This window comes from Macaca thibetana, chromosome 19, assembly GCF_024542745.1.
Source record: "Macaca thibetana thibetana isolate TM-01 chromosome 19, ASM2454274v1, whole genome shotgun sequence".
Taxonomy (NCBI): Eukaryota; Metazoa; Chordata; class Mammalia; order Primates; family Cercopithecidae; genus Macaca; species Macaca thibetana.
In genome coordinates, this window is record NC_065596.1 from 37,478,536 (window position 1) to 37,503,471 (window position 24,936).

A 24,936-nucleotide genomic window follows, 5' to 3' on the forward strand; every position below is an offset into this window, starting at 1 on the left:
AGGTGAGCCAAGGTTGCACCACTGCACTCCAGCCTAGGTGACAGAGCAAGACTCTGTCTCAAAAAAAAAAAAAAAAATTAGCTGGGCATCGTGGCGCACACCTGTAATCCTAGCTACTCAGGAGGTTGAGGCAGGAGAATCACTTGAACCCAGGAGGCACAGGTTGCAGTAAGCCGAGATCACACCATTGCACTCCAGCTTGGGCAACAAGAGCAAAACTCCACCTCAAAAAAAGAAAGAAAGAAAAGAAAAGAAAAGTCCCTCCTTGTTTTCTTGGTGCATCTCTATTTGGTTACCAACTTCCTAGTCATTTCCTAAAATTTATCACTTGTGAATCTTTCCATTATCACACTGTGGAATTAAACTTTTTTACACGTACCCCTTGGTGGGTATATACTCTTATTTTGTCCTATATATCAAATTTCTTTTTACTTATTAGTTTTTACATCTGACTTTCATTAAGTGCAGGCACGTTAGAGACCAAGATCTTAGCTCTAGACTTCAGGGTTTTTTTCTTTTCTTTTCTTTTTTTTTTTTTTTTGAGATGGAGTCTTGCTCTTTTGCCCAGGCTGGAATGCAGTGGCACTATCTCGGTGCACTGTAACCTTCACCTCCTGGGTTCACGCCATTCTCCTGCCTCAGCCTCCTGAGTAACTGGGACTACAGGCACCTGCCACCAAGCCTGGCTAATTTTTTGTATTTTTTCACTTTGGGCACTACTGACATTTGGGCTGGATAACTGTTTCTGTAGGAGACTGGGGTGGGTGGGGAGGCTGCCATCCACTGCACTGTAGGATGCTGAGTAGTGTCTTGGGCCTCTACCCAGGCAGAAGCATCCATGTGACAACCAAAACTGTCTCCAGACGTTGCCAATTGTCCTCTAGGGGGCGAAACTGCCACCAAGTGAGAATCACTAACCCAGAAAAGTGAGCGTTCAACACACAATAAATGCTCGTTAAATTTATTACACAGCTGGAAAATGATGTAGGGGCAAGTTAAAAAGTAACACAAACTGGCCGGGCATGGTGGCTCATGCCTGTAATCCCAACACTTTGAAGGCCAAGGCAGGCAGATCACCTGAGTTGAGAGTTCGAGGCCAGCCTGGCTAACATAGTGAAACCCCATCTCTACTAAAAATACAAAAATTAGCCGGGCGTAGTGACAGGCTCCTGTAATGCCAGCTATGAGGGAGGCTGAGGCAGGAGAATCACTTGAACCTGGGAGGTGGAGGTTGCACTGAGCCAAGATCCCTGCCACTGCACGCCAGCCTGGGCAACAAGAGCAAAACTCCATCTCAATCACAACAACAAAAAGTAATGCAAACTCATCAGGGTTTTGGTCATTTCCTGCACCTCCTGAGGAAGGGCATAGGGCTGAGGAGCAGATTATGGGAAGGACAAACAGATGTGAGAATCCAGGCTGGCTCTATGCCCTACCCAATTATGTAGCCCCAAGTCTCAGCCTTAGCTGACATGGGGCTACACTGAAGTCTTGTGAAAGACAGGAGACCATGTTGAGGCAGGGACAAACTTGCCTACAGGTGATTCAGGTAAATCCCACAAGTTCAGCCACAGAAAACAAGCATAACCATGTGCAAAGTCTTCCACGAGGCCACTTGTCACAGGGTTGTTTTAATTCAAGCAACATCAACATACACCAGAAATTTGTGAAGGAAATTATGACACATTTGTATAACTTCAGTGTCAAGAAACCAGTGGTATTTTGCAGATAATGCAAGGTCTGTAGATCCAAAATTAAGTTGGGTGTCTTCCTTTAGTGTACAAACACCTTGGATATTTGAGGGAATCCAAAGACAAGGTTCTAGGCATTTTATACATGTTAACTCATGTATTACGTTAACTCTCACAATAATCCTTTGGAACTAGTACTATCACCATCCCTGCCTTATTGAGGAGGAAATGGGGTACAGAGAGCTTAAGCAACTTGCCAGTGTCATGCAGCAGGGAAGTGCGTAGGAAGGGCTGGAACCCACGCAGCCTTGCTGCATGTTTGTGGAATGAACACAGGACTCAACCACACAACCATCTGGCTGAGGCTGCATCAGCAGCCAGAAGCCTGGTCGCAACGCAATCTCCCTACAGGCACAAATGGGGTGCCCCTTGAGACAGGAATAATAAAGGTGGTCTCAGGAGAACGGAAAATTCCAGGCAACAGTTTCACATGACTAGCAAAGGAAATCGTTGAAACAGCTGCATAAGTTAGCGGCGGATAAGACCCTGAAAACCAGGGTGTGGGCCAAGCTGGCTAAAGCCAACTGGACCCAACATGGTGCTGGATTTGACCCGTCTCAGCTAGGACCTCTCATTATGTGCTCATTTACATACTAAGTCACACACCCACTGTGACAGTTCTGGGGAACACCCATATTTAGTATAAAAACGGGTGGTAGGCCGGGCGCCGTGGCTCAAGCCTGTAATCCCAGCACTTTGGGAGGCCGAGACGGGCGGATCACGAGGTCAGGAAATCGAGACCATCCTGGCTAACACGGTGAAACCCCGTCTCTACTAAAAAAATACAAAAAACTAGCCGGGAGAGGTGGCGGGCGCCTGTAGTCCCAGCTACTTGGGAGGCTGAGGCAGGAGAATGGCGTGAACCCGGGAGAGGCAGCTTGCAGTGAGCCCAGATCGCGCCACTGCACCCCAGCCTGGGCGACAGAGCGAGACTCCGTCTCAAAAAAAAAACAAAAACAAAAACAAAAAAAAAAACGGGTGGCACCACAGTACCAAGAAATGTTTACCTTTTTCCAAGAACCTTCATGAATATTCCACCCCTTGGTTAAATAAATATTTATAGGTAGCAGCCCCAAACCCCGTTGGGCGTGATGCTCTGTGGTATGCCTGCACTTTTCTTTCTTCAGTATGTTCAGGAGATTCGCAATGAATCTCCATATTTTGCTCTGCTCCTCCATGAATTCCTTTTCACGACAGTGTCAAGAGCCTGGACACCAGTCCGGGTGGAGGCCTCACCAGCATCTTGGGGCCTCCCTGGGCACAGACGTGTGAGCGCCCGGCCTGGAGACCTGACTCTGGCAACCGCCTCAGGCGGAGAGATGGAAGATGGCAGGACGCAGTCGCCACCGCGCGGACCCAGCCCCCGGCCAGCCTTGGCCCCTCGCGCGCCGGGACAGGGCCGCAAATGACTGTGCCTGGGATTCGCCGGCCCAGGCGCCGCGCGGCTCTACGCGCGCCCAAAGCGACCCTCCGCGCAAACCACCCCCGGGGACGACGTCACCCGTGAGGCCCCGCGGCGCCTCCTCCTAAAGCTCGGCTGGGAAACCGTCCGCTTCCCCAAGACTGAGGGGCTTGTCGCCATGTTGTTTTAGTTTTCCTGCACGATTCCTGGGTGGCTGAGGCAAATACGCTTGAAGGCCTGAGACTTTTAAGTCTCTTCCGCACCCTTTTTTCTGTCTCTTCTACCTGGAGGATGACTGTTTTTTGGGTTTTGTTGTTGTTGTTTTGAGACAGAGCCTCTCTCTGTCGCCCAGGCTGGAGTACAATGGCGCCATCTCGGCTCACTGCAACCTCCGCCTCCCGGGTTCAAGCGATTCTCCTGCCTCAGCCTCCCGAGTAGCTGGGACTACAGGCACGCACCACAATGCCCAGCTAATTTTTGTATTTTTAGTACAGACGGGGTTTCGCCACGTTGGTCAGGCTGGTCTCAAACTCCTGACCTCAGGTGATCCGCCCTCCTTGGCCTTCCAAAGTGCTGGGATGACAGGCGTGAGCCACCGCGCCCGGCGGGGATGACTGTTACTAACCATTGCTGGCGTAGTTTCTGGCACCAGCCCGCCTACCACACCCCACCTCGCTTGAGGCTGAATGGGTAGCGGAGGGAACCCGCCCCTGGGCTGGTTTTCTCTGAACCCTAACTCCTGCCTTTAGGCCCCACCCGCTCTAGGCCAGCAACTCCATGTTCCCTGGCTACGCTGGAGCCCGCCCCGAGTCCCACATTTCTGGAGGCCTCAGCCCGGCACTGCGCAGACGCAGCGTGTGGAGCCCGGAACTCTTATGTTGCCGGGAGACTCGGGGGAGGCGGCGCCGGAAGGGGCGGGTCCGAGCTGAGATTTCCAGAGCCCGGGAGCCGGAAGTCCAAGGAACTGTACCTCCATCATGACGACTCCGGTTACGTAAAAACATCCAAACAGAAAATGCTGGCCAGGCTCATGCCTGTAATCCCAGCACTTTGGGAGGCCGAGGCGGGAGGATCGCCTGCGCCCAGGAGTTGGAGACCAGCCTGGGCAACATAGTGAGACCCTCCCCCCCCATCTCTACAAAAAATTTAAAAATTAGCTAGCTGAGATCGCGCCACTGCACTCCAGCCTGGGCGGCAAAGTGAGACTATGTCTCAAAAAACTTTAAAAATTACCCCACGCCTGTAGTGTCAGATAGTCGGGAGGCAGAGGTTGGAGGATGACTTGAGCCTCGGGGATCAAGGCTGTAGTGAGGTATGATCACACCCCTGCATTCCAGCCTGGGAAACAGAGCAAGACCCTGTCTCAAAAAGTATATAAAAGAAAAAAAGGGCTGGGTCGGTGGCTCACTCCTGTCATCCCAGCACTTTGGGAGGCCGAGGCGGGTGGATCACCTGAGGTCAGGGGTTAGAGACCAGCCTGACCAACAAGGTGAAACCCAGTCTCTATTAAAAACACAAAATTAGCTGAGCATCATGGTCGGTGCCTGTCATCCCAGCTACTCGGGAGGCTGAGACAGAACTGCTTGAACCCGGGAGGTGGAGGTTGCAGTGAGCCGAGATCACATCACTGCACTCCAGCCTGGGCAACAAAGCGAAAGACTCCGTCTCAAAAATAAAAATAAAAAAAGGCCGGGCACGGTGGCTCACGCCTGTAACTCCAGCACTTTGGGAGGCCAAGGCAGGTGGATCACCTGAGGTCAGGAGTTCGAGACCAGTCTGGGCAACATAGAGAAACCCCGTCTCTACTAAAAATACAAAAAATTAGCCAGGTGTGGTGGTGGGCGCCTGTAATCCTAGCTACTTGGGAGGCTTAGGCAGGAGAATCACTTGAACCCGGGAAGCAGAGGCTGCAGTGAGCCGAGATTGCACCATTAAACTCCAGCCTGGGTGACAGAGTGAGACTCCGTCCCCGTGCCTGCTCTGCCCCCCGCCAAAAAAAAAAAAAAAAAGAAAAGAAAACGCACTGCAATAGAAAAATAAAAGTAGTACACTCTGGTCAAGCAGGGTAACCACTAGAACGTAAAATGATCTTTTTGAAACTATCCACATCTGTTACACGTGTTGAAAATGTAGGATATATATATATATGTTTAATATATACATACTTATATATATGTAAAACAAAAAGGACGGTTACTACAAGGAAAACAGGTAAACATTAATTGGAGTAAAATAATATCATTTTATATAAGGGACTTGAACATCTAACTGGGCACGGTGGCTCACGCCTATAATCCCAGCACTTTGGGAGGCCGAGGGGGATGGATTACTGGAGGTCAGGAGTTCCAGACCTGGGCAACATAGCGAGACCTCGTCTTTATTAAAAAATAGATAGATAGATAGATAGATAGATAGATAGATAGATAGAAAAAGAAAGAAAAAACATCAAAAGAGGGAGAGAGAAAGCAGACACATGTGGCAAAATATACACAATTGGTAAATTTGGGTGAAGGGAACATGAGTTATTTCTACTAATCTTGCAATTCTTATGTATATTTGCAATGACTTCTAAATAAAAGTTTTAACTTACAAATTGAAATAAATAAAGTTTAAAACATTTGTCTAGAAATGTAGTAGAATGTCTAGAAATGTAGTAGACCTAGCTAGCCTTTTCTAGACAAATGTTTTAAACTCTTACACAGAGATGAGTTAATCAAGAAACGTATGTCCTGGAAAAACCCATGATATGGGTGGAGCCACCTGGGAATAAAAGGTCGGAACATCGTAATCCCTGTCAGACTCAACTTTCATCCATTCTCATCCAGGCACTATGGAGTCTAATCCAGGCACTTTGGAAGGCTGAGGCTGGAGGATCTCTTGAGGCCAGGAGTTTGGGACCACCCTGGGCAACATAGCAAGATCTCATTTCTGAAAAAAGAATTATCGTCCACTCTCACCCAGAACAGCTCTCCGAACTGTAAGTTTCATTCAAGGTTTGCTTGTTTGGGTGATGGGATGTGTGTGTGTGTGTGTGTGTGTGTGTGTGTGTGTGTGTGTGTGTGTGTGTGTGTTGGAAGGAGGGTTTTTCTAAACTTAATGCCCTAAAGATATTGTCAGATATTGTGATGAGGGGAATTTCATCTCCTACCCTTTATGAGGCTGAATTGTAAATTAGAAAATCCTGATTCTGGGTTTTTATTTTGAGGGATAGTTTTCTGTTTTCTGTGGCATTGGATACTGGCATCTTCAGAAAAGAGCATGCATTCAAAATGAAAATGATAAAGGCTATCTGTCTTTTGAACTCAGCTCAGGGAAAAGCTGAGTTAAAATTAGAGATCACTCTAATTTTTGTGATTCCTCCTTTCATTAAATTTAAGGTCCAGTGAGGGTGAAGTTTCCCTAAAGAGGCACTAATTTATCAGCAGCAACAGGATGAAATAGAGGGACTTTTCTTCACACTCTAGATATTATGTTAGGATCTCTCGGGAAACGGAGGACACATTAATTATAATCATGGAAGATTTTCTGCTTCCCACACGGTTTGCTGGGTTTGGCATAGTATAGTTCATGCCCTACATTGAAGAAATGTGGGCACCCATCAACTGCAGCCATTTCTAACTGCACATCCCTGTTTCTTTAGCTGAATTGACTCCTAAAAGTCTCTTAATGTATTAATAATGTATTTGGACCTCAGTTTTCTTACTATGTTAAATGTAATAAAATTGAATATCATATGGTCACTTGCAGAATTAAATTATATTAAGGCATGTAAATTATACAGACTGATATAGTACAACAAACAATAAACCTGTAATAAATGTCACTAAACTCCCTTTCCTCCCATGATGGAGACTTAATTTTCTCCATATGAGGCATCCCTGTAGTTTAATATATTCTTAGAATTAGCAATAGGAATATGATGTTGACAATTATGGTAATTACTTATGTGCAGACATGATTTTGAGCCATTTTAGCCCAATGGCTTATCCTAAGAAGTCACTGTTATTATTGCTGCCCCATTTTCACTTATGTGAAACTAAGACTCAGGAGGGTTGAGTTTCAGCCTTCATATTATAAAAGCAGTAAGTGGTGAAGCCAGGCTTGGAATCCTGGAAATTGGAATGTACAATGTGTGATCTCTGTGCATCCTCTCTGTAGTGCCTCTTTGTAACAAGAAAAAAATAAAGATGCTTAAAGTTCTAGGTGAGCAAAGTCAGAACTAGTCTTTAAGGTAGAGACCCATAAAGTACAGGGTTTATCAGGCAACAAATGTTAGAAAGTCTGGTTGTGGCAGAGTTCCAAGAAAACCAATGAATGTGAGGTTGGTTGATATACTAATCTAATCTGTGTAATTGGGGAGGGGCGCTTTTAGGAATGCATCTAGAGATAATCCCATTAACACACCAGGTTTTCTCCCAGATTGAATTAACGTAAAGGATTTTGGAGGAAGGTTGGTTTTCCCAGTTTCTAAGATATAATGCAATAAATTAACACGAAAGATGGTTGGGACTATGTGCAGACTTTTTAAATAAAGCTCATTTTCAGGACTCTGACCTTTTTCTTTCTTTCTAGTAACAGCCGTGGCAGTCAGGGCTCTGCCTGCAGTGTGACCATGGACAGCTCTCCAAAGCTTAAACTTCCGTAAATTGACTCAAGTTTCTTCGGAAACAACTGTGAGTAGGCAAAGGGCAATTTTTTCTGTTGGTTTCATTGGGATTTCACTGCTTTTCCTGAAATTGGAACGTTAGAAGCAAGTAGGCATTCCTGATTGCCTGGAGAGAAATAGGCAAATGAGTAAGGGGAGGGAGCAAATTAAGAGAGATATTTTTTATTTTTTCTGAAATCTCTGTTTGTGTTTTGAGATGTCTTTTCCTCCATGTTTTTTTTTTCACTCTTCATATTTCCCTTTCTCTGTCTCTCTCCCCACCTCAGTATTGCTAATTAGCTAGCACAACAACTTGCCATCTTACTCCCTTTCCTTACTCCCTGTTTTTTTGTTTGTTTGTTTTTTGTGTTTTGTGTTTTCTTGAGACAGAGTCTCACTCTGTTGCCCCGGCTGGAGTGCAGTGGCGAGATCTTGGCTCACTGCAACCTCCACCTCCAGGGTTCAAGCAATTCTCCTGCCTCAGCCTCCCGAGTAGCTGGCACTATAGGCGCCCACCACCATGCCCGACTAATTTTTGTATTTTTAGTAGAGACCGGGTTTCACCATGTTGGCCAGGCTGCTCTCAAACTCCTGACCTCAGGTGATCTGTCTGCCTCGACCTCCCAAAGTGCTGGGATTACAGGCATGAGCCACCACACCCGGCCCGTACTCCCTGTGTTGACACTACTGGTTGCATATCCAGCATTTACTCTCTGCCCCATCAATTCTTCCTAATAGTATTCCAGTTTTCCTTCATGTTTTCCAACTTCTGCAATCCACTCCAGTCCAAATATGACAGCGAATGATAACTCATCAGGTATGGTTTTAATTTTCATTTTCCTTTTTTGATACGGAGTTTCCACTCTTGTTGCCCAGGCTGGAGTGCAGTGGCGTGATCTCAGCTCACTGCAACCTCCGCCTCTGGGGTTCAAGCAGTTATCCTGCCTCAGCCTCAAGTAGCTGATATTACAGGTGCCTGCCACCACACCTGGCTAACTTTTTGTACTTTTTAGAAGAGACGCGGTTTCACCATGTTGGCCAGGCTGGTCTTGAACTCCTGACCTCAGGTGATCCGCCCACCTCAGCCTCCTAAAGTGCTGGGATTACAGGTGTGAGCCACTGTGCCCGCCCTTGTGCAGGTTTTCAAAGGGAATGCTTCCAGTTTTTGCCCATTCAATATGGTATTGGCTATGGGTTTGTCACAAATAGCTCTTATTATTTTGGGATATGTTCCGTCAATTCCCAGTTTATTGAAAGTTTTTAGCATGAAACGATGTTGAATTTTATCGAAGGCCTTTTCTGCATCTATTGAGATAATCATATGGTTTTTGTCATTAGTTCTGTTTATATGCTGGATTACATTTATTGATTTGCTTATGTTGAACCAGCCTTGCATCCCAGGGATGAAGCCGACTTGATCATGGTGGATAAGCTTTTTGATGTGCTGCTGGATTCTGTTTGCCAGTATTTTATTGAGGATTTTTGCATTGATGTTTATCAGGGATATTGGCCTGAAATTGTCTTATTTTGTTGTGTCTCTGTCAGATTTTGGTATCAGGATGATCCTGGCCTCATAAAATGAGTTAGGGAGGAGTCCCTATATTTCTATTGTTTGGAATAGTTTCAGAAGGAATGGTACCAGCTCCTCTTTGTACGTCTGGTAGAATTCGGCTGTCAATCCATCTGGACCTGGGCTTTTTTTGGTTGTTAGGCTATTAATTACTGCCTTAATTTCAGAACTTGTTATTGGTCTGTTCAGGGGTTCGGCTTCTTCGTGATTTAGTCTTGGGAGGGTACATGTGTCCAGGAATTTATCCATTTCTTCTAGATTTTCTAGTTTATTTGCGCAGAGGTGTTTGTAGTATTCTCTGATGGTAGTTTGTATTTCTGTGGCATCAGTGGTGATATCCCCTTTATCATTTTTTATTGTCTATTTGATTCTTCTCTCTTTTCTTCTTTATTAGGCTGGCTAACCGTCTATTTTGTTAATCTTTTCAAAAATCCAGCTCCTGGATTCATTGATTTTTTTGAAGGGTTTTCGTGTCTCCATCTCCTTCAGTTCTGCTCTGATCTTAGTTATTTCTTGTCTTCTGCTAGCTTTTGAATTTGTTTGCTCTTGCTTCCCTAGTGCTTTCAATTGTGATGTTAGGGTGTTGATTCAGATCTTTCCAGCTTTCTGATATGGGCATTTAGTGCTATAAATGTCCTTCTTAACACTGCTTTAAATGTGTCTCAGAGATTCTGGTATGTTGTCCTTTTGTTCTCATTGGTTTCAAAGAATTTCTTTATTTCTTTATTTTTATTTTTCCTTTTTTTTTTTTCTGAGACAGAGTTTCACTCTGTCACTCAGGCAGGAGTGCAGTAGCACAATCGTGGCTCACTACAAGCTCCGCCCCCCAGGTTCAAGTGATCCTCCTGCCTCAGGCTCCAGAGTAGCTGGGATTACAGGCATGCACCACCACACCTGGCTAATTTTTGTGTTTTTGGTGGAGACGGGGTTTCACCATATTGGCCAGGCTAGTCTTGAACTCCTGACCTCAAGTGATCCACCTGCCTCAGCCTCCCAAAGTGCTGGGATTACAGGTATGAGCCACCACTTCCAGACAGAACTTCTTTTTTTTTGCCTTAATTTCGTTATTTACCCAGTAGTCATTCAGGGTCAGGTTGTTCATTTCCGTGTAGTTGTGTGGGTTAGTGAGTTTCTTAATCCTGAGTTCTAATTTGATTGCACTGTGGTCTGAGAGCTTTTATTTTTTAATTAACTAATTTTTTTTTTTTCTTGTGAAACAGTCTCACTCTGTCCCCCAGGCTGGAGTGTAGTGGCACGATTTCGGCTCACTGCAAGCTCCGCCTCCCGGGTTCACGCCATTCTCCTGCCTCAGCCTCCCGAGTAGCTGGGACTACTGGTGCCCGCCACCACGCCCAGCTAATTTTTTGTATTTTTTTAGTAGAGATGGTTTCACCATGTTGGCCAGGATGGTCTCGATCTCCTGACCTCGTGATCCCCCAGCCTTGGCCTCCCAAAGTGCTAGGATCACAGGCGTGAGCCACCGCACCCAGCCTAGAGCTTGTTTGTTATGACTTCCGTTCTTTTGCATTTGCTGAGGGGTGTTTTACTTCCAATTATGTGGTAGATGTTAGAATCAGTGCTATGTGGTGCTGAGAAGAATGTATATTCTGTTGATTTGGGGTGGAGAGTTATGTAGATGTCTATTAGATCCGCTTGGTCCAGAGCTGAGTTTAAGTCCTGAATATCCTGGCTAATTTTCTGTCTCGTTGCTCTGTCTAATATTGACAGTGGGATGTTAAAGTCTCCCACTATTATTGTGTGGGAGTCTAAGCCTCTTTGTAGGTCTCTGAGAACTTGCTGTATGAATCTGGATACTCCTGTATTGGGTGCATATATATTTAGGATAGTTAGCACTTCTTGTTGCATTGATCCCTTTACCATTATGTAATGCCCCTCTGTCTTTTTTATCTTGGTTGGTTTAAAGTCTGTTTTATCAGAGACAAGGATTGCAGCCCCTCCTCTTTTTTTTTTTTTTTTTTTTTTTTTTTTGCTTTCCATTTGCTTGGCAAATATTCCTCCATCCCTTTATTTTGAGCCTATGTGTGTCTTTGCACATGAGACAGATCTCCTGAATATAGCACACCAATGAGTCCTGACTCTTTATCCAATTTGCCAGTGTGTATCTTTTAATTGGAGGCATTTAGCCCATTTACATTTAAGGTTAAGATTGTTATGTGTGAATTTGATCCTGTCGTCGTGATGCTAGCTGGTTATTTTGCACATTAGTTGATGCAGTTTCTTCTGTCCCATTGGTCTTTATATTTTGGTGTGTTTTTGCAGTGGCTGGTACCGGCTTTCCTTTCCATATTTAGTGCTTCCTCCAGGAGCTCTTGTAAGGCAGGCCTGGTGGTGACAAAATCCCTCAGCATTTGCTTGTCTGTAGAAGATTTTATTTCTTCTTCACTTATGAAGCTTAGTTTGGCTGGATATGAAATTCAGGGTTGAAAATTCTTTAAGAATGTTGAATATTGGCCCCCACTCTCTTCTGGCTTGTAGGGTTTCTGCAGCAATCCACTATTAATCTGATGGGCTTCCCTTTGTAGGTAACCTGACCTTTCTCTCTGGCTGCTCTTAACATTTTTTTCCTTTGTTTCAACCTTGGAGAATCTGATGATTATGTGTCTTATGGTTGCTCTTCTCAAGGAGTATCTTTGTGATATTCTCTGTATTTCCTGAATTTGAATGTTGGCCTGTCTTGCTATGTTGGGGAAGTTCTCCTGGATAACATCCTGAAGTGTGTTTTCCAACTTGGTTCCATTCTCCCTGTCACTTTCAGGTACACCAGTGAAACGTAGGTTTGGTCTTTTCACGTAGTCCCATATTTCTTGGAGCCTTTGTTCATTCCTTTTCATTTTTTTTTCTCTAGTCTTGTCTTCATGCTTTATTTCATTAAGTTGATCTTCAGTCTCTGATATCCTTTCTTCCACTTGATCGATTTGGCTATTGATACTTGTGTATGCTTCACAAAGTTCTCTTGCTGTGTTTTTCAGCTCCATCAGGTCATTTATGTTCCTCTCTAAACTGGTTATTCTAATTAACAATTCCTGTAGCATTTTATCAAGGTTCTTAGCTTCCTTGCATTGGGTTAGAACATGCTCCTTTAGCTCAGAGGAGTTTGTTATTACCCACCTTCTGAAGCCTACTTCTATCAATTCGTCAATCTCATTCTCCGTCCAGTTTTGTGCCCTCCTTGGAGAGGAATTGGCGATCATTTGGAGAAGAGACATTCTGTTTTTTGGATTTTTCAGCGTTTTTATGCTGGTTTTTCCTCATCTTCGTGGATTTATCTACCTTTGATCTTTGAGGCTGATGACCTTTGGATGGGGTTATTGTGTGGGGGTCTTTTTTGTTCATGATGTTGTTGCTTTCTGTTTGTTAGTTTCTCTTCTAACAGTCAGGCCCCTCTTCTGCAGGTCTGCTGCAGTTTGCTGGGGGTCCACTCCAGACTCTGTACACTTAGGCATCACCAGTGGAGGCTGCAGAACAGCAGAGATTGCTGCCTGTTCCTTCCTCTGGAAGCTTTGTCCCAGAGGGGCACCAGCCTGATGCCAGACAGAGCTCTCCTGTGTGAGGTGTCTGTCAACCCCTGTTGGGAGGTGTCTTCCCAGTTAGGAGGCACGGGCATCAGGGCCCCTCTTGAGGAGGCAGCCTGTCCCTTAGCAGAGCTGTTGTGCTGGGAAATCCCTCTTATCAGGATCAGTTGCTCTCTTCAGAGCCAGCAGGTGGGAAAGATTAAATCTGCTGAAGCTGTGTGCCCACAGCCACCCCTTCCCCAGCTGCTCTATCCCAGGGAGATGGGGATTTTATCTGTAAGCCCCTGACTGGGACTGTTACCCTTCCTTCAGAGATGCCCCGCCCAGTGAGTAGGAATCTAGAGAAGCAGTCTGGCCACAGCTGCTTTGCCACGCTGTGGTGAATTTTGCCCAGTCCAAACCTCTCACCCTCCTTAGTACTGTCCAGGGAAAAGTGTCTACTAAAGCCTCAATAATCACGGATGCCCCTCCCCCAACCAAGCTCCATCATTCCAGGTCAACTTCAGACTGCTGCACTGGCAGTGAGAGTTTCAAGCCAGCGGTTCTTAGCTTGCTGGGCTCTGTGGGAGTGGGACCTGCTGAGTGAGACCACTTGGACCCCTGGCTTCAGTCCCCTTTCCAGGGGAGTGAATGGTTCTGTCTCACTGGGGTTTCAGGCACCACTGGGGTACAAAAAAAAAAAAAAAAAAAACTCCTGCAGCTAGCTCGGTGTCTGCCCAAACAACTGGCCAGTTTTGTGCTTGAAACCCAGGGCCCTGGTGGTGTAGGTACACAAGGGAATCTCCTGATCTGCAGATTGCAAAAACCGTGGGAAGAGCGTAGTATCCGGGCCAAGTAGCACAGTTCCTCACGGCTTCCCTTGGCTGGGGGAGGGAGGTCCCCGGCTCCTTGCACGTCCCAGGTGAGGCAATGCCCCACCCTGCTTCTGCTCACCCTCTGTGGGTTGCACCCGCTGCCTAACCAGTCCCAGTGAGATGAACCGGGTACCGCAGTTGGAAACACACAAGTCGCCCCCCTTCTGCGTTGGTCTTGCTGGGAGCTGAGACCGGAGCTGTTCCTATTTGGCCATCTTGGCCCCTCCCCTTTTTTAAATTTAAAAAAGTTTATGTAGCGATGAGGTCTCCCTATGTTGCCATGCTGGTTTTGAACTTCTGGCCTCAAGTGATCCTTCCACCTTGGCCTCCCAGAGTGCTAGGATTACAGGCATGAGCCACCATGTCCAACCAAATTTGTATTTTCCCGATGAGCAGTGATGTTGAACACCTGTTCATCTCTCTGTTGGCCATTTGTATCTTCTTTCTCGTCTAACAGCTCCCTTGAAAGAGTGTGTGCCCTCAGTCTATGTCTTCTACAGAACTGGCGTAGCTTCAGAATACGAGCAGTTCCCCAAAAGAGTGTTTTACTTAGAGCATAAGAAGACGAAAAATAAATCATTATTATATGTGGATGAGGTTTTTCATAAAATATAACTGTTAATATATTTTTGGTTAAAATGCATGTGTGCTTTTCTTCTTTAGGTTACATGAAGAAAGGATGATATCTCTAAAGGTACGTGGATTCATCCAGATTTGGAGCCAGAGGACTGGGATGACTAAGTTGAAAGAAGCTCTCATTGAAACAGTGCAAAGAAAAAAGGAAATTAAACTGGTGGTCACTTTCAAATCTGGAAAATTTATAAGAATTTTTCAGCTGAGTAATAACATTAGAAGTGTGGTCCTTAGACATTGTAAAAAAAGACAAAGTCACCTGCGTTTAACTTTGAAAAACAATGTGTTCTTGTTTATTGACAAATTATCCTACAGAGATGCTAAACAGTTGAATATGTTCCTGGACATAATCCATCAAAACAAATTTCAGCAACCCATGAAACCTGATGATGATTGGAGTGTGTTTGAAAGCAGGAATGTGCTGAAGGAAATTGACAAAACTTCATTTTACAGCATTTGTAACAAGCCAAGTTATCAGAAGATGCCTTTGTTTATGTCAAAATCACCAACACATGTGAAAAAAGGGTTATTAGAAAATCAAGGTGGGAAGGAGAAAAACCCACTAGCATCTGGTCTACAGATGAATGAGGACATTCTGAAGGAACATAACCCTGTACCAAACAAGAAATATAAGACAGATTCCTTGAAATATATACAAAGCAATAGGAAGAACCCATCAAGTTTAGAGGATTTAGAAAAAGCTAGCGATTTGAAACTCGGGCCTTCATTCAAGACCAACTCTAATGGACATCCTAACCTAGATGAGACTGTTCTTGCAACCCAGACTCTCGATGCCAAAAATGGTTTGACATTTCCATTAGAACCAGCGCACAGCCAGGATGACCCGAGATGCAACGAAGCCCAGGTGCCTCTTGACTCTCATTCAGAGCAACTGCAGCAAGGGTTCCCCAATTTGGGAAACACCTGTTACATGAATGCAATTTTACAATCGCTGTTTGCAATTCCGTCTTTTGCTGATGACTTACTCACTCAAGATGTCCCATGGGAATATATTCCCTTTGAGGCTCTTATTATGACCTTGACCCAGCTGCTTGCTTTGAAAGATTTCTGTAGTACAGAGATCAAGAGAGAATTACTTGGGAATGTTAAAAAAGTCATTTCAGCAGTTGCAGAAATATTTTCTGGCAACATGCAGAATGATGCGCATGAGTTTTTAGGTCAGTGTTTAGACCAGCTGAAAGAAGACATGGAGAACTTAAATGCCATTTTGAATACTGGGAAAAAATGCGGGGATGAAAATTCATCTCCACAAATGCATGTTGGTAGTGCTGCCACCAAAGTGTTTGTTTGTCCTGTTGTTGCTAATTTTGAGTTTGAATTGCAGCTCTCCATTATCTGTAAAGCCTGTGGTCATGCGGTTCTCAAGGTAGAACCTAACAATTATCTCTCCATCAACCTGCACCAAGAAACAAAACCACTTCCTTTGTCCATTCAGAATTCTTTAGATCTTTTCTTTAGAGAAGAAGAGCTTGAGTATAACTGTGAGATGTGTAAGCACAAGAGTTGTGTTGCAAGGCATACATTTAGTAGGCTCTCCAGGGTCCTTATCGTTCATCTGAAACGCTATAGCTTCAACAATGCTTGGTTGCTGGTGAAGAATAACGAGCAAGTTTATATTCCCAAATATTTAAGCTTATCTTCTTATTGCAATGAAAGCACCAAACCACCTCTTCCCTTGAGCAGTAATGCACCTGTTGGGAAATGTGAAGTCCTGGAAGTCTCTGAGGAGATGATTTCTGAGATCACCAGCCCATTGACACCATCAATGAAGCTGACCTCAGAATCCAGTGATTCCCTGGTTCTACCCGTTGAACCAGAGAAGAATGCCGACCTACAAAGATCCCAGAGAGACTGTGGAGAAGAAAGCCAAGAGCAGCATCAGGGAGACCTGGAAAATGGTTCTGCACTAGAGTCAGAATTGGTCCACTTTAGAGATAGGGCCATAAGTGAACAGGAGCTTCCAGTGGCTGACTCACTGATGGACCAGGAAGACATTTCTCTTCCTGTGATATGTGAAGATGGAGGGAAGCCGATCAGCAGCCCAGACACAAGGCTTGTTGAGGTTCATCTTCAAGAAGTGCCTCAACATCCAGAACTTCAGAAGTATGAGAAAACCAATACATTCGTAGAGTTTGATTTTGACAGTGTCATGGAGTCTACCAATGGCTTTTATGAGTGTAAAGAAAACAGGATTCCAGAAGGATCTCAAGGAATGACTGAACAGTTCCAGCAGTGTTTTGAGGAGAGCATCATAGAGGAATTTCTTCAGCAGGCACCACCTCCAGGTGTTAGGAAACTGGATGCCCAGGAACATGCAGAGGAGACCCCCAGTCAGTCTACAGAATTAAGACTTCAGCAGGCTGACCTGAACCACCTCGAGGCATTGGGTTGTGATAACCCAGGAAACAAAAACATTTTAGATACAGAGAACACAAGAGGTGAAGCCAAGGAACTGACAAGAAACGTGAAGATGGGGGATCCTCTCCAGGCCTACAGACTCATCAGTGTTGTCAGCCACATTGGGAGCTCCCCAAATTCAGGCCATTACATCAGCGATGTGTATGACTTTCAGAAGCAGGCCTGGTTCACATACAACGATCTACGTGTATCAGAAATCTCAGAGACCAAAATGCAGGAGGCGAGGCTTCACTCTGGGTATATCTTCTTCTACATGCACAATGGGATTTTTGAGGAGCTTTTAAGAAAGGCAGAGAACTCTCGGCTACTTAGCACACAGGCAGGAGTGATCCCTCAGGGGGAATAAGAAGATGACACTCTGTACAGAGCTGCTTGGCAAACTCACTCGGCCTCACTTCATCCTTGCAAGAAGAATCCTGTACTTCACTCAGAATGAAGGAACAAGTATCTCAGGATGCAAGCTCATTGAAAAACACTTATTTTGGGGTATATCTATTTTAACTGCTTCAGACACCTAGATCCCAGAACTCAGGTGCATATGCATATTTTCCCTACAAGATTAGAATGGTGCTCTTCATGTGTTGACACAATGGTTTTCAAAATGTTGTTCTCCCACCGGCAACAGCAGCAGCTAGGGACTGATTAGAAAAGCAAATTCTTGGGTCCCCCTCCAGACCAACTGACTCAGAAACAGGAGGTGTGAGCCAGCAATCGGATGGAGATGCTAGTGCTCATGAGAGTTGGAAGAACACTGGTAATGTGTGGAGTATCTTGGTGTATTTTGCTACTGTTGATATGGATTGTTTATGTTAGATAAATGATTTTCACTGGATTTTTTGCGTTCCCTTTATTTTGTCCCACTGAACCTAAGACTAGGTAAGAGTCACTCCAAAAGTGGCAGCAGGGAAATTCCAACAAGAGAGTGCCCAAAACCATTCTGAGATCAGGCCAGTTGCGATTCCAAAGAAAGAAGCACTAAACACCAGAGGGATCTGTCCGGAGCATTTATGAGGGGAACTTAGAGAGTGCTGCAGCATATCCTCAGGCGGACAGTGAGAGAAAAAGCATGGCCAACTGGCTGGGCACTGTCACTCATGCCTGTCATCCCAGCACTTTGGGAGGCCAAGGTGGAAGGACTGCTTGAGCAGACGAGTTCAAAGTCAGCCTGGGCAATATATCAAGACCCTGTCTCTACAAAAAGTAATTTAGCAGCCAGGCACAGTGGCTCACACCTGTAATCCCAGCACTTTGGGAGGCCAAGGCAGGCAGATCACCGGAGGACAGGAGTTCGAGACCAGCCTGACCAACATGGTGAAACCCCATCTGTACTAAAAATAGAAAATTAGCTGGGCATGGTGGCGGGCACCTGTAGTCCCAGCTACTTGGGAGGCTGAGGCAGGAGAATCACTGGAACCCAGGAGATGGAGGTTGCAGTGAGCCGAGATCACACCACTGCACTCCAGCTGGGGCAACAAAAGCGAAACTCCATTTCAAAATAAATAAATTTGCCAGGCATGTCTCAGCTACTCAGGAGGCCGAGGTGGGAGGATCACTTGAGTCTGGGAGTTCAAGGCTGCAGTGAACTATGATCGCACTCCAGCCTAGGTGACAAAGACCCTGTCTAAAAAAAAAAGGTGGAGGATGGTCTACCTTGGTGTGTCTGCTGCCGTGAGACCGTCAGGGTATGGGGTTTATATAAGTTTATAAGGAATTTGGTCAAGGGCGGGGACCAGTTTCTTTTAGTGTTTTGGGAAGCAACCTAAACCTAAATACCTCTATCAGTGCCTGGGATTGTTTTAGGCTCTGGTTTGGATTCAAGCCTTCTGGGAAAAACCTGCAGCTTGGCTGGTGAGAGTGGTCAAAGCACTCCATGATTTTCAGTCAGGACACAAAAAGAGCAGGGGGGAATAGTTTTCCTTTGTAAAGTTATGAAAATAATAACCTCACCAATACATTGGCTGGCTTCCACATGTGTTTGCGACTGGTTACTAGTAAAATTTGCTATGCAGCAATCAACTGTATTTACCATTTTCCAATAATTTCAGGGCATAACATCAGGGTTATATGAAAAATGCGGTATATTGGCCGGGCGCGGTGGCTCACGCCTGTAATCCCAGCACTTTGGGAGGCCGAGGCGGGCGGATCACAAGGTCAGGAGATCGAGACCATCCTGGCTAACACTGTGAAACCCCGTCTCTACTAAAAATGCAAAAAATTAGCCGGGCGAGGCAGCGGGCGCCTGTAGTCCCAGCTACTTGGGAGGCTGAGGCAGGAGAATGGCGTGAACCCGGGAGGCGGAGCTTGCAGTGAGCCGAGATCGCGCCACTGCACTCCAACCTGGGCGACTAAGCGAGACTCTGTCTCAAAAAAAAAAAAAAAAAAGAAAAATGCGGTATATTAAAATCCATGTGATTTTTGTGAATTCAAAAGCACTGTAAGATGTTGCTCATGTTATTAATATGATTAAGATGATAAACCTATCCCCATAAATGTCCATTTCCCAGTGGCCAAGCCTTAAAGAGCCTATGATGTACCCAGTATCAGTGGGTGATATATTAGACTGAATTCAGCAAGGAGTAAAGAACAATTTTTTAAAATGGCCATGTGAGTAGATAAATGGAAGTTGAGAGGGTTTTGTGTGTACAATGAGATAAGAAGAGCCTGGTGATATATAATGAACGGGGCAAAACTAGGCAGAGTAGGTGTGGGAAAGAAGAGAAGAGCAACCAGAAACACACATATGAGGTTTTTTAAAAATACATTATTTGTAGCATTTAAGAGGAAAAGAAGGAACGTACTATGAAAAAAGAAGTGTAGGCCAGACACGGTGGCCCAGGCGGGAGTGCAAGGGTGCAATCTCGGCTCACTGCAACCTCCACCTCCCAGGTTCAAGCGATTCTCCTATCTCAGCCTCCCGAGGAGCTGGGATTACAGGTGCCCACAACCATGCCTGGCTATTTTTGTATTTTTAGTAGAAACGGGGTTTCACCATGTTGGTCATGCTGGTGTTGAACTCCTGACCTCAGGTGATTCGCCCACCTCGGCCTCCCAAAGTACTGGGATTACAGGCATTTGAGCCACCAGGCCTGGCCAAAAGTACAGTCTTGTAAACGTTTTTAAAGATATGGATACCACTGGTCACTATTCACTGGAAAAAAAACTCCATAAGGGCCTTTTAGCACATTTGGTTTATTGCTACATCTTCAGTGTTTGAGAGTCCCTGGCACACAGAAGGCATCGAGGAAATATTTATACTTCATAAATATTTGCTGAGTGAGTATGCCAAATCGGTGTTCAAAGGACACTGTGCATAATAAAGCCTCGCTACCTTCAAACACAGCCTCCAAATCACAGGCCATTTCAACATGAATTCTGGGGTGACAATTCCAGGCGACCATAATTCCCATGTGTTTTTAAGTGCACGGGTTTCCTATCTGGAGTGAATTCTTTTCTGGTGCCTAACAAGGTATGACTTGTCAGCGAAGGCTTTACCACATTCGGAACATTCATAAGGTTTTTGTCCAGTATGGGTTTTTTTATGCAAACTAAGGTTTAATTTCCGGTTGAAGGTTTTTCCACATTCGCTACATCTGTAGGTCCTCTCTCCGCTGTGAGTTTTCTGATGGGTGTGAAGGTTTGACTTCTGAAGGAAGGCTTTTCCACATCTATTACACTCATAGGGCTTTTCCCCAGTATGGATTTTTTTATGTTGAATGAGGTTTTTCTTCTGGATGAAGGTATTTCCACATAGATCACACTCGTAAGCTCTCTTCCCAGTGTGAATTTTCTCATGATCGATGACATTGGATTTCTGGGAAAAGGCCTTCTCACATACGCTACATTTATAGGGTTTCTCTCCCGTGTGTGTTCTCTGGTGTTTCACAAGATCTGACTTGTAAATGAAAGCCTTTCCACAGTCCGGACATTGAAAGGGTTTTTGTCCAGTGTGAACTTTTTTATGTTGAAGGAGGGTTGAATTCTGCCTGAAGGATTTCTCACATTCATGACACTGATAGGATTTCTCGGCATTATGAATTTTCTCATGATTAATGCAGGATGATTTCCAAGAAAAGGCTTTTCCACATGTCTTACATTGATAGGGTTTCTCTTTAGTATGCACTTTCTGATGTTGAAGGAGATTTGACTTCTGCTTGTAGGCGTTTCCACATTTCTCACATTTATAGGGCCTCGCCTCTGCATGCGTTTTCTGATGTTTATCAAGCTTCCACTTCTTCCCGAACGCCCTTCCACAGCAACGACATTCAAAGGATTTCTGACCGGCATGCTGCCTCAGATGACTCTGAAGGCGCGACTCTGAACCGAATAACTTTCTGCAGGCATCACATTTAAGCTGGTTTCCTACAAATTTGGATGGATTCTCACCAACTAATTTTCTGTATCCATTATCGTTGTGAGAATCATTGTGTACATAGCTTTTCAAATGTAAATTGTGGTTCAAATGCCTTTCAAACGGGTCACATTCGAGGAATCTGAGTCTGGAAGAAACATTATCTATGCCCAGTCGAAGTATTTTCTTAGATCCGGTAGGTTCTATGGCTTTCTGCGTAGTCAGCATTTCCTTATTGATTGATGGGACTTCTCTTGCGAGACTCTCTTTCACGTCCTGGGGCTTCCAAATCTGTCCTCCAACGTCCCCGTTTTTTTCTAAAATGGAATACAAAAAAAAAAAATGTCCCGTGTAGAACGTTCCACTCACATGCTTGGAATAAAATGCCATAAACAATCTATTGTGGTGATCATTCTGGCTTCAAACCTAATGTCTATGAGAAACCAAAGTTAATGTCAGCTCTGTTAGAGTTCTAGGTGAACTAATGTTACACGAAGCTATCACATGTCTATCTTTAAAGGACTGAGCAACGTAGACCTAGTGCACGGGGAGCAGGTGAGAGCCCAGGGATACCTTGGAGAGGGAGATTAAGAAACAGAGTTTGCCAGGCCAGGCGTGGTGGCTCACACCTGTAATCCCAGCACTTTGGGAGGCCAAGGTGAGTGGATCGCCTGAGGTCAAGAGTTCGAGACCAGCCTGACCAACATGGCGAAACCCCATGTCTACTAAAAATACAAAAGATTAGCCAAGCGTGGTGGCACACGCCTGTAATCCCAGCTACTCAGGAGGCTGAGGCAGGAGAATCGTTTGAACCCGGGAGGCGGAGGTTGCAGTGAGCCCAGATCGCGCCACTGCACTCCAGCCTGGGCGACAGAGTGAGACTCGGTCTCAAGAAAAGAAAAAAAGAAAGTTTGTCTGCAAAGGAAAACTCAGAGAAGAATGTAAAGAACATTTCTGAGTGGAGAAAAATATCTGGAGATTTCTTCCAGCACTCCTAGGAAGTCACAGCCGGCCCTGCTTGCTGCCAAATGACTTCATCATTTAGAAACACTGAATTGGCTTCCATGCAACACTGACACACAGTGCTCTGGTCACCTACCTGGACGGCCACTTCCCAGCACTTCCTCTTCCACCAACCATGGCTCCTTTCCTTGCTCCAACTTCAAGATCACGTCGGGTGTGGTGGTTTCCTCTCGTCCTGTGATGGAAGATACCTTGGTGTTTGTGGATGTGTGAGTTGTTTGTGCAAGTGTGTGAGTGTATACGAGTGCTTGCGTATACATGTGTGAATATTTGTGAGTGTGAGCATTTGTATGTCAGTGTGCAGGTAGGTGCCATTGGTTGGGGGGAGTTGTGTGGATGGACAGTTTGAGGGAATGCACACGAGCAGTCAAACTAAACAAAGAATGCTTTTTCTGGGCTGGGCATGGTGGTTCATGCCTGTAATCCCAGCACTTTGGGAGGCAGAGACAGGAGAATTGCTTGAGCGCACGAATTTGAGACCAACATGTTACGTGTTACATGAAGATAGCAAGACCCAGTCTCTACAAAACCAAAGCCACGTGTGGTAGTGCACGTCTGTGGTCTCAGCTATTCAGGAGGCTGGGGTGAGAGGATGGCTTGAGCCCAGGTCCCCAAGTCAATGTTGCAGTGACGCCAGGCACAGTGGCTCGTGCCTGTAATCCCAGAACTTCGGGAGGCTGAGGCGGGAAGATCATCTGAGGTCAGGAGTTCGAGACTAGCCTGACCAACATGGAGAAACCCCATCTGTGCAAAAAATACAAAAATTAGCCAGGCATGGTGGTGTGCGCCTGTAATCCCAGCTACTTGGGAGGCTAAGGCAGGAAAATCACTTGAACCTGGGAGGCAAAGGTTGCAGTGAGCAGAGATCACACCACTGCACTCCATCCTGGGCGACAGGGTGAGACTCTTGTCTCCAAAAATAAAATAAAGAAAAAAATACTAGTGACCTATGATTGCACCACTGCACTCCAGCCTCGGTGACAGAGCCAGACTGCATTGGGAGAAAGGAGAGAAAGAAAGAGAGAGGAAGGGAGAGAGGGATGGAGGGAGGGAGGGAAAAAGGAAGGAAGGAAGGAAGGAAAGAAGGAAGGAAGGAAGGAAGGAAGGAAGGAAGGAAGGAAGGAAGGAAGGAAGGAAGGAAGGAAGGAAGGAAGGAAGGAAAGAAAGAAAGGAGGGAGTGGGGGAAGGAAGGAAGGAAATGATTTTTCTTCTTGGAGGATAAAGCTTTTCCAAAAATCAAGACCAGGGTAGGGTGATGGGTGGGGCATCCAGCCCACAAAACTTACAGAGACCCTCACTCATTCTCCGGGCACTTGCACGACCCTGAGGATGGGGGCTCCTTAAATGCAGCACTTGGTACATTTCACTTGCCTCACCCTAGTCCCGGCTCGACAAAAATATATGCAAAGTGAGGAGCACCTCTGTGCCAACCCTATTCGGCCCGCCATGGGGTGTCTGTGTGTTTCACACTTTAGGTTTTGAGTCCCCCTGCCCGGGAAGCCGTCCTTACCTACAAAGACAAGGTTGCTGTAATTCTCCAGCATCACATCCCTGTACAAGTTTCTCTGTTCGGGATTCAGCCGCTGCCACTCCCCCTTGGTGAAGTTCACAGTGACATCCTCAAAGGTCACTCTTCCCTGTAACAACAGATTCCCAATCGGTATAAAAATGCCATTGAATCCTGCGGCGGGGGATACAGAAACTTATTTCTGCTGAACCAAGCTTTAAGCATGTCCATAATTCTCTCTACTCTGGACAAAAATAAATTGTGCCCAGAGGATCTTGCCAATGAGCCATAAACCTTAGACCTACTCATGACACTGCCATCTTTCCCTACCCTCTAGTCCCACCAATTTTACTTCCTGAATCTCAAACCCAGCCATTAGTTTCCATCTTCTCCACCATTCGTTAATCCACGTTGTCATCTTTTACTTAGAGTAAGCCAGAGGCCGAGTATGGTGTCATATGATCACACCTGTCACCCCAACATTTTGGAAGGCCAAGGCAGGAGGATTGCTTGAGACCAGGAGTTTGAGGCTATCTGGGCAACATAGTGAAACCCCAATCTCAAAGAAAATTTTATTTTGGCCAGGTGTGGTGGCTCACACCTGTAATCCTTACACTTTGGGAGGCTGAGGAGAGTGATCACCTGAGGTCAGGAGTTTGAACTAGCCTGGCCAACATGAAGAAACCCCGTCTCTACTAAAAATACAAAAAAAATAGCCAGGCGTGGTGGGGTGCACCTGTAATCCCAGCTACTCAGGAGACTGAGGCAGAAGAATCGCTTGACACAGGAGAGGGAGGTTGCAGTGAGCCAAGATCACGCCACTGCACTCCAGCCTGGGCGACAAGAGCAAAACTCTGTCTCAAAAAAAAAAGAAAAAAAGAAAATTTTATTTATTTTTTTTTCTATTTTTCTTAAAACATCCTGCCTCTATTAGAAATTATTTTTTAAATATAGGCTGGGCACAGTGGCTCACGCCTGTAATCCCAGCATTTTGGGAGGCCAAGTCAGGCAGATCACCTGAGGTCAAGAGTTCAAGACCAGCCTGACCAACATGGTGAAACCCCATCTCTACTAAAAATACAAAAACTAGCCAGATGTGGTGGCTAGTAGAGATGGGGTTTCACTGTGTTAGCCAGGATGGTCTCAATCTCCTGACCTTGTGATCTGCCTGCCTCAGCTTCCCAAAGTGCTGGGATTACAGGTGTGAGCCACCGCGCCTGGCCACATTGTT

The 24,936-nt window shown here is 45.5% G+C and overlaps 1 protein-coding gene across 1 annotated transcript; it reads left to right on the plus strand.

Annotated features, from left to right (window-relative positions):
- The first annotated feature begins 3,469 nt into the window (after positions 1–3,469).
- On the plus strand, positions 3,470–18,352 carry USP29 (ubiquitin specific peptidase 29). Its single transcript, XM_050771678.1, has 4 exons — positions 3,470–4,266; positions 5,979–6,130; positions 7,726–7,826; positions 14,419–18,352. Exon 4 carries the CDS (start codon positions 14,435–14,437, stop codon positions 17,171–17,173), a length of 2,739 nt encoding a protein of 912 aa, XP_050627635.1. The 5' UTR covers positions 3,470–4,266; positions 5,979–6,130; positions 7,726–7,826; positions 14,419–14,434; the 3' UTR covers positions 17,174–18,352.
- Positions 18,353–24,936: the final 6,584 nt, after the last annotated feature.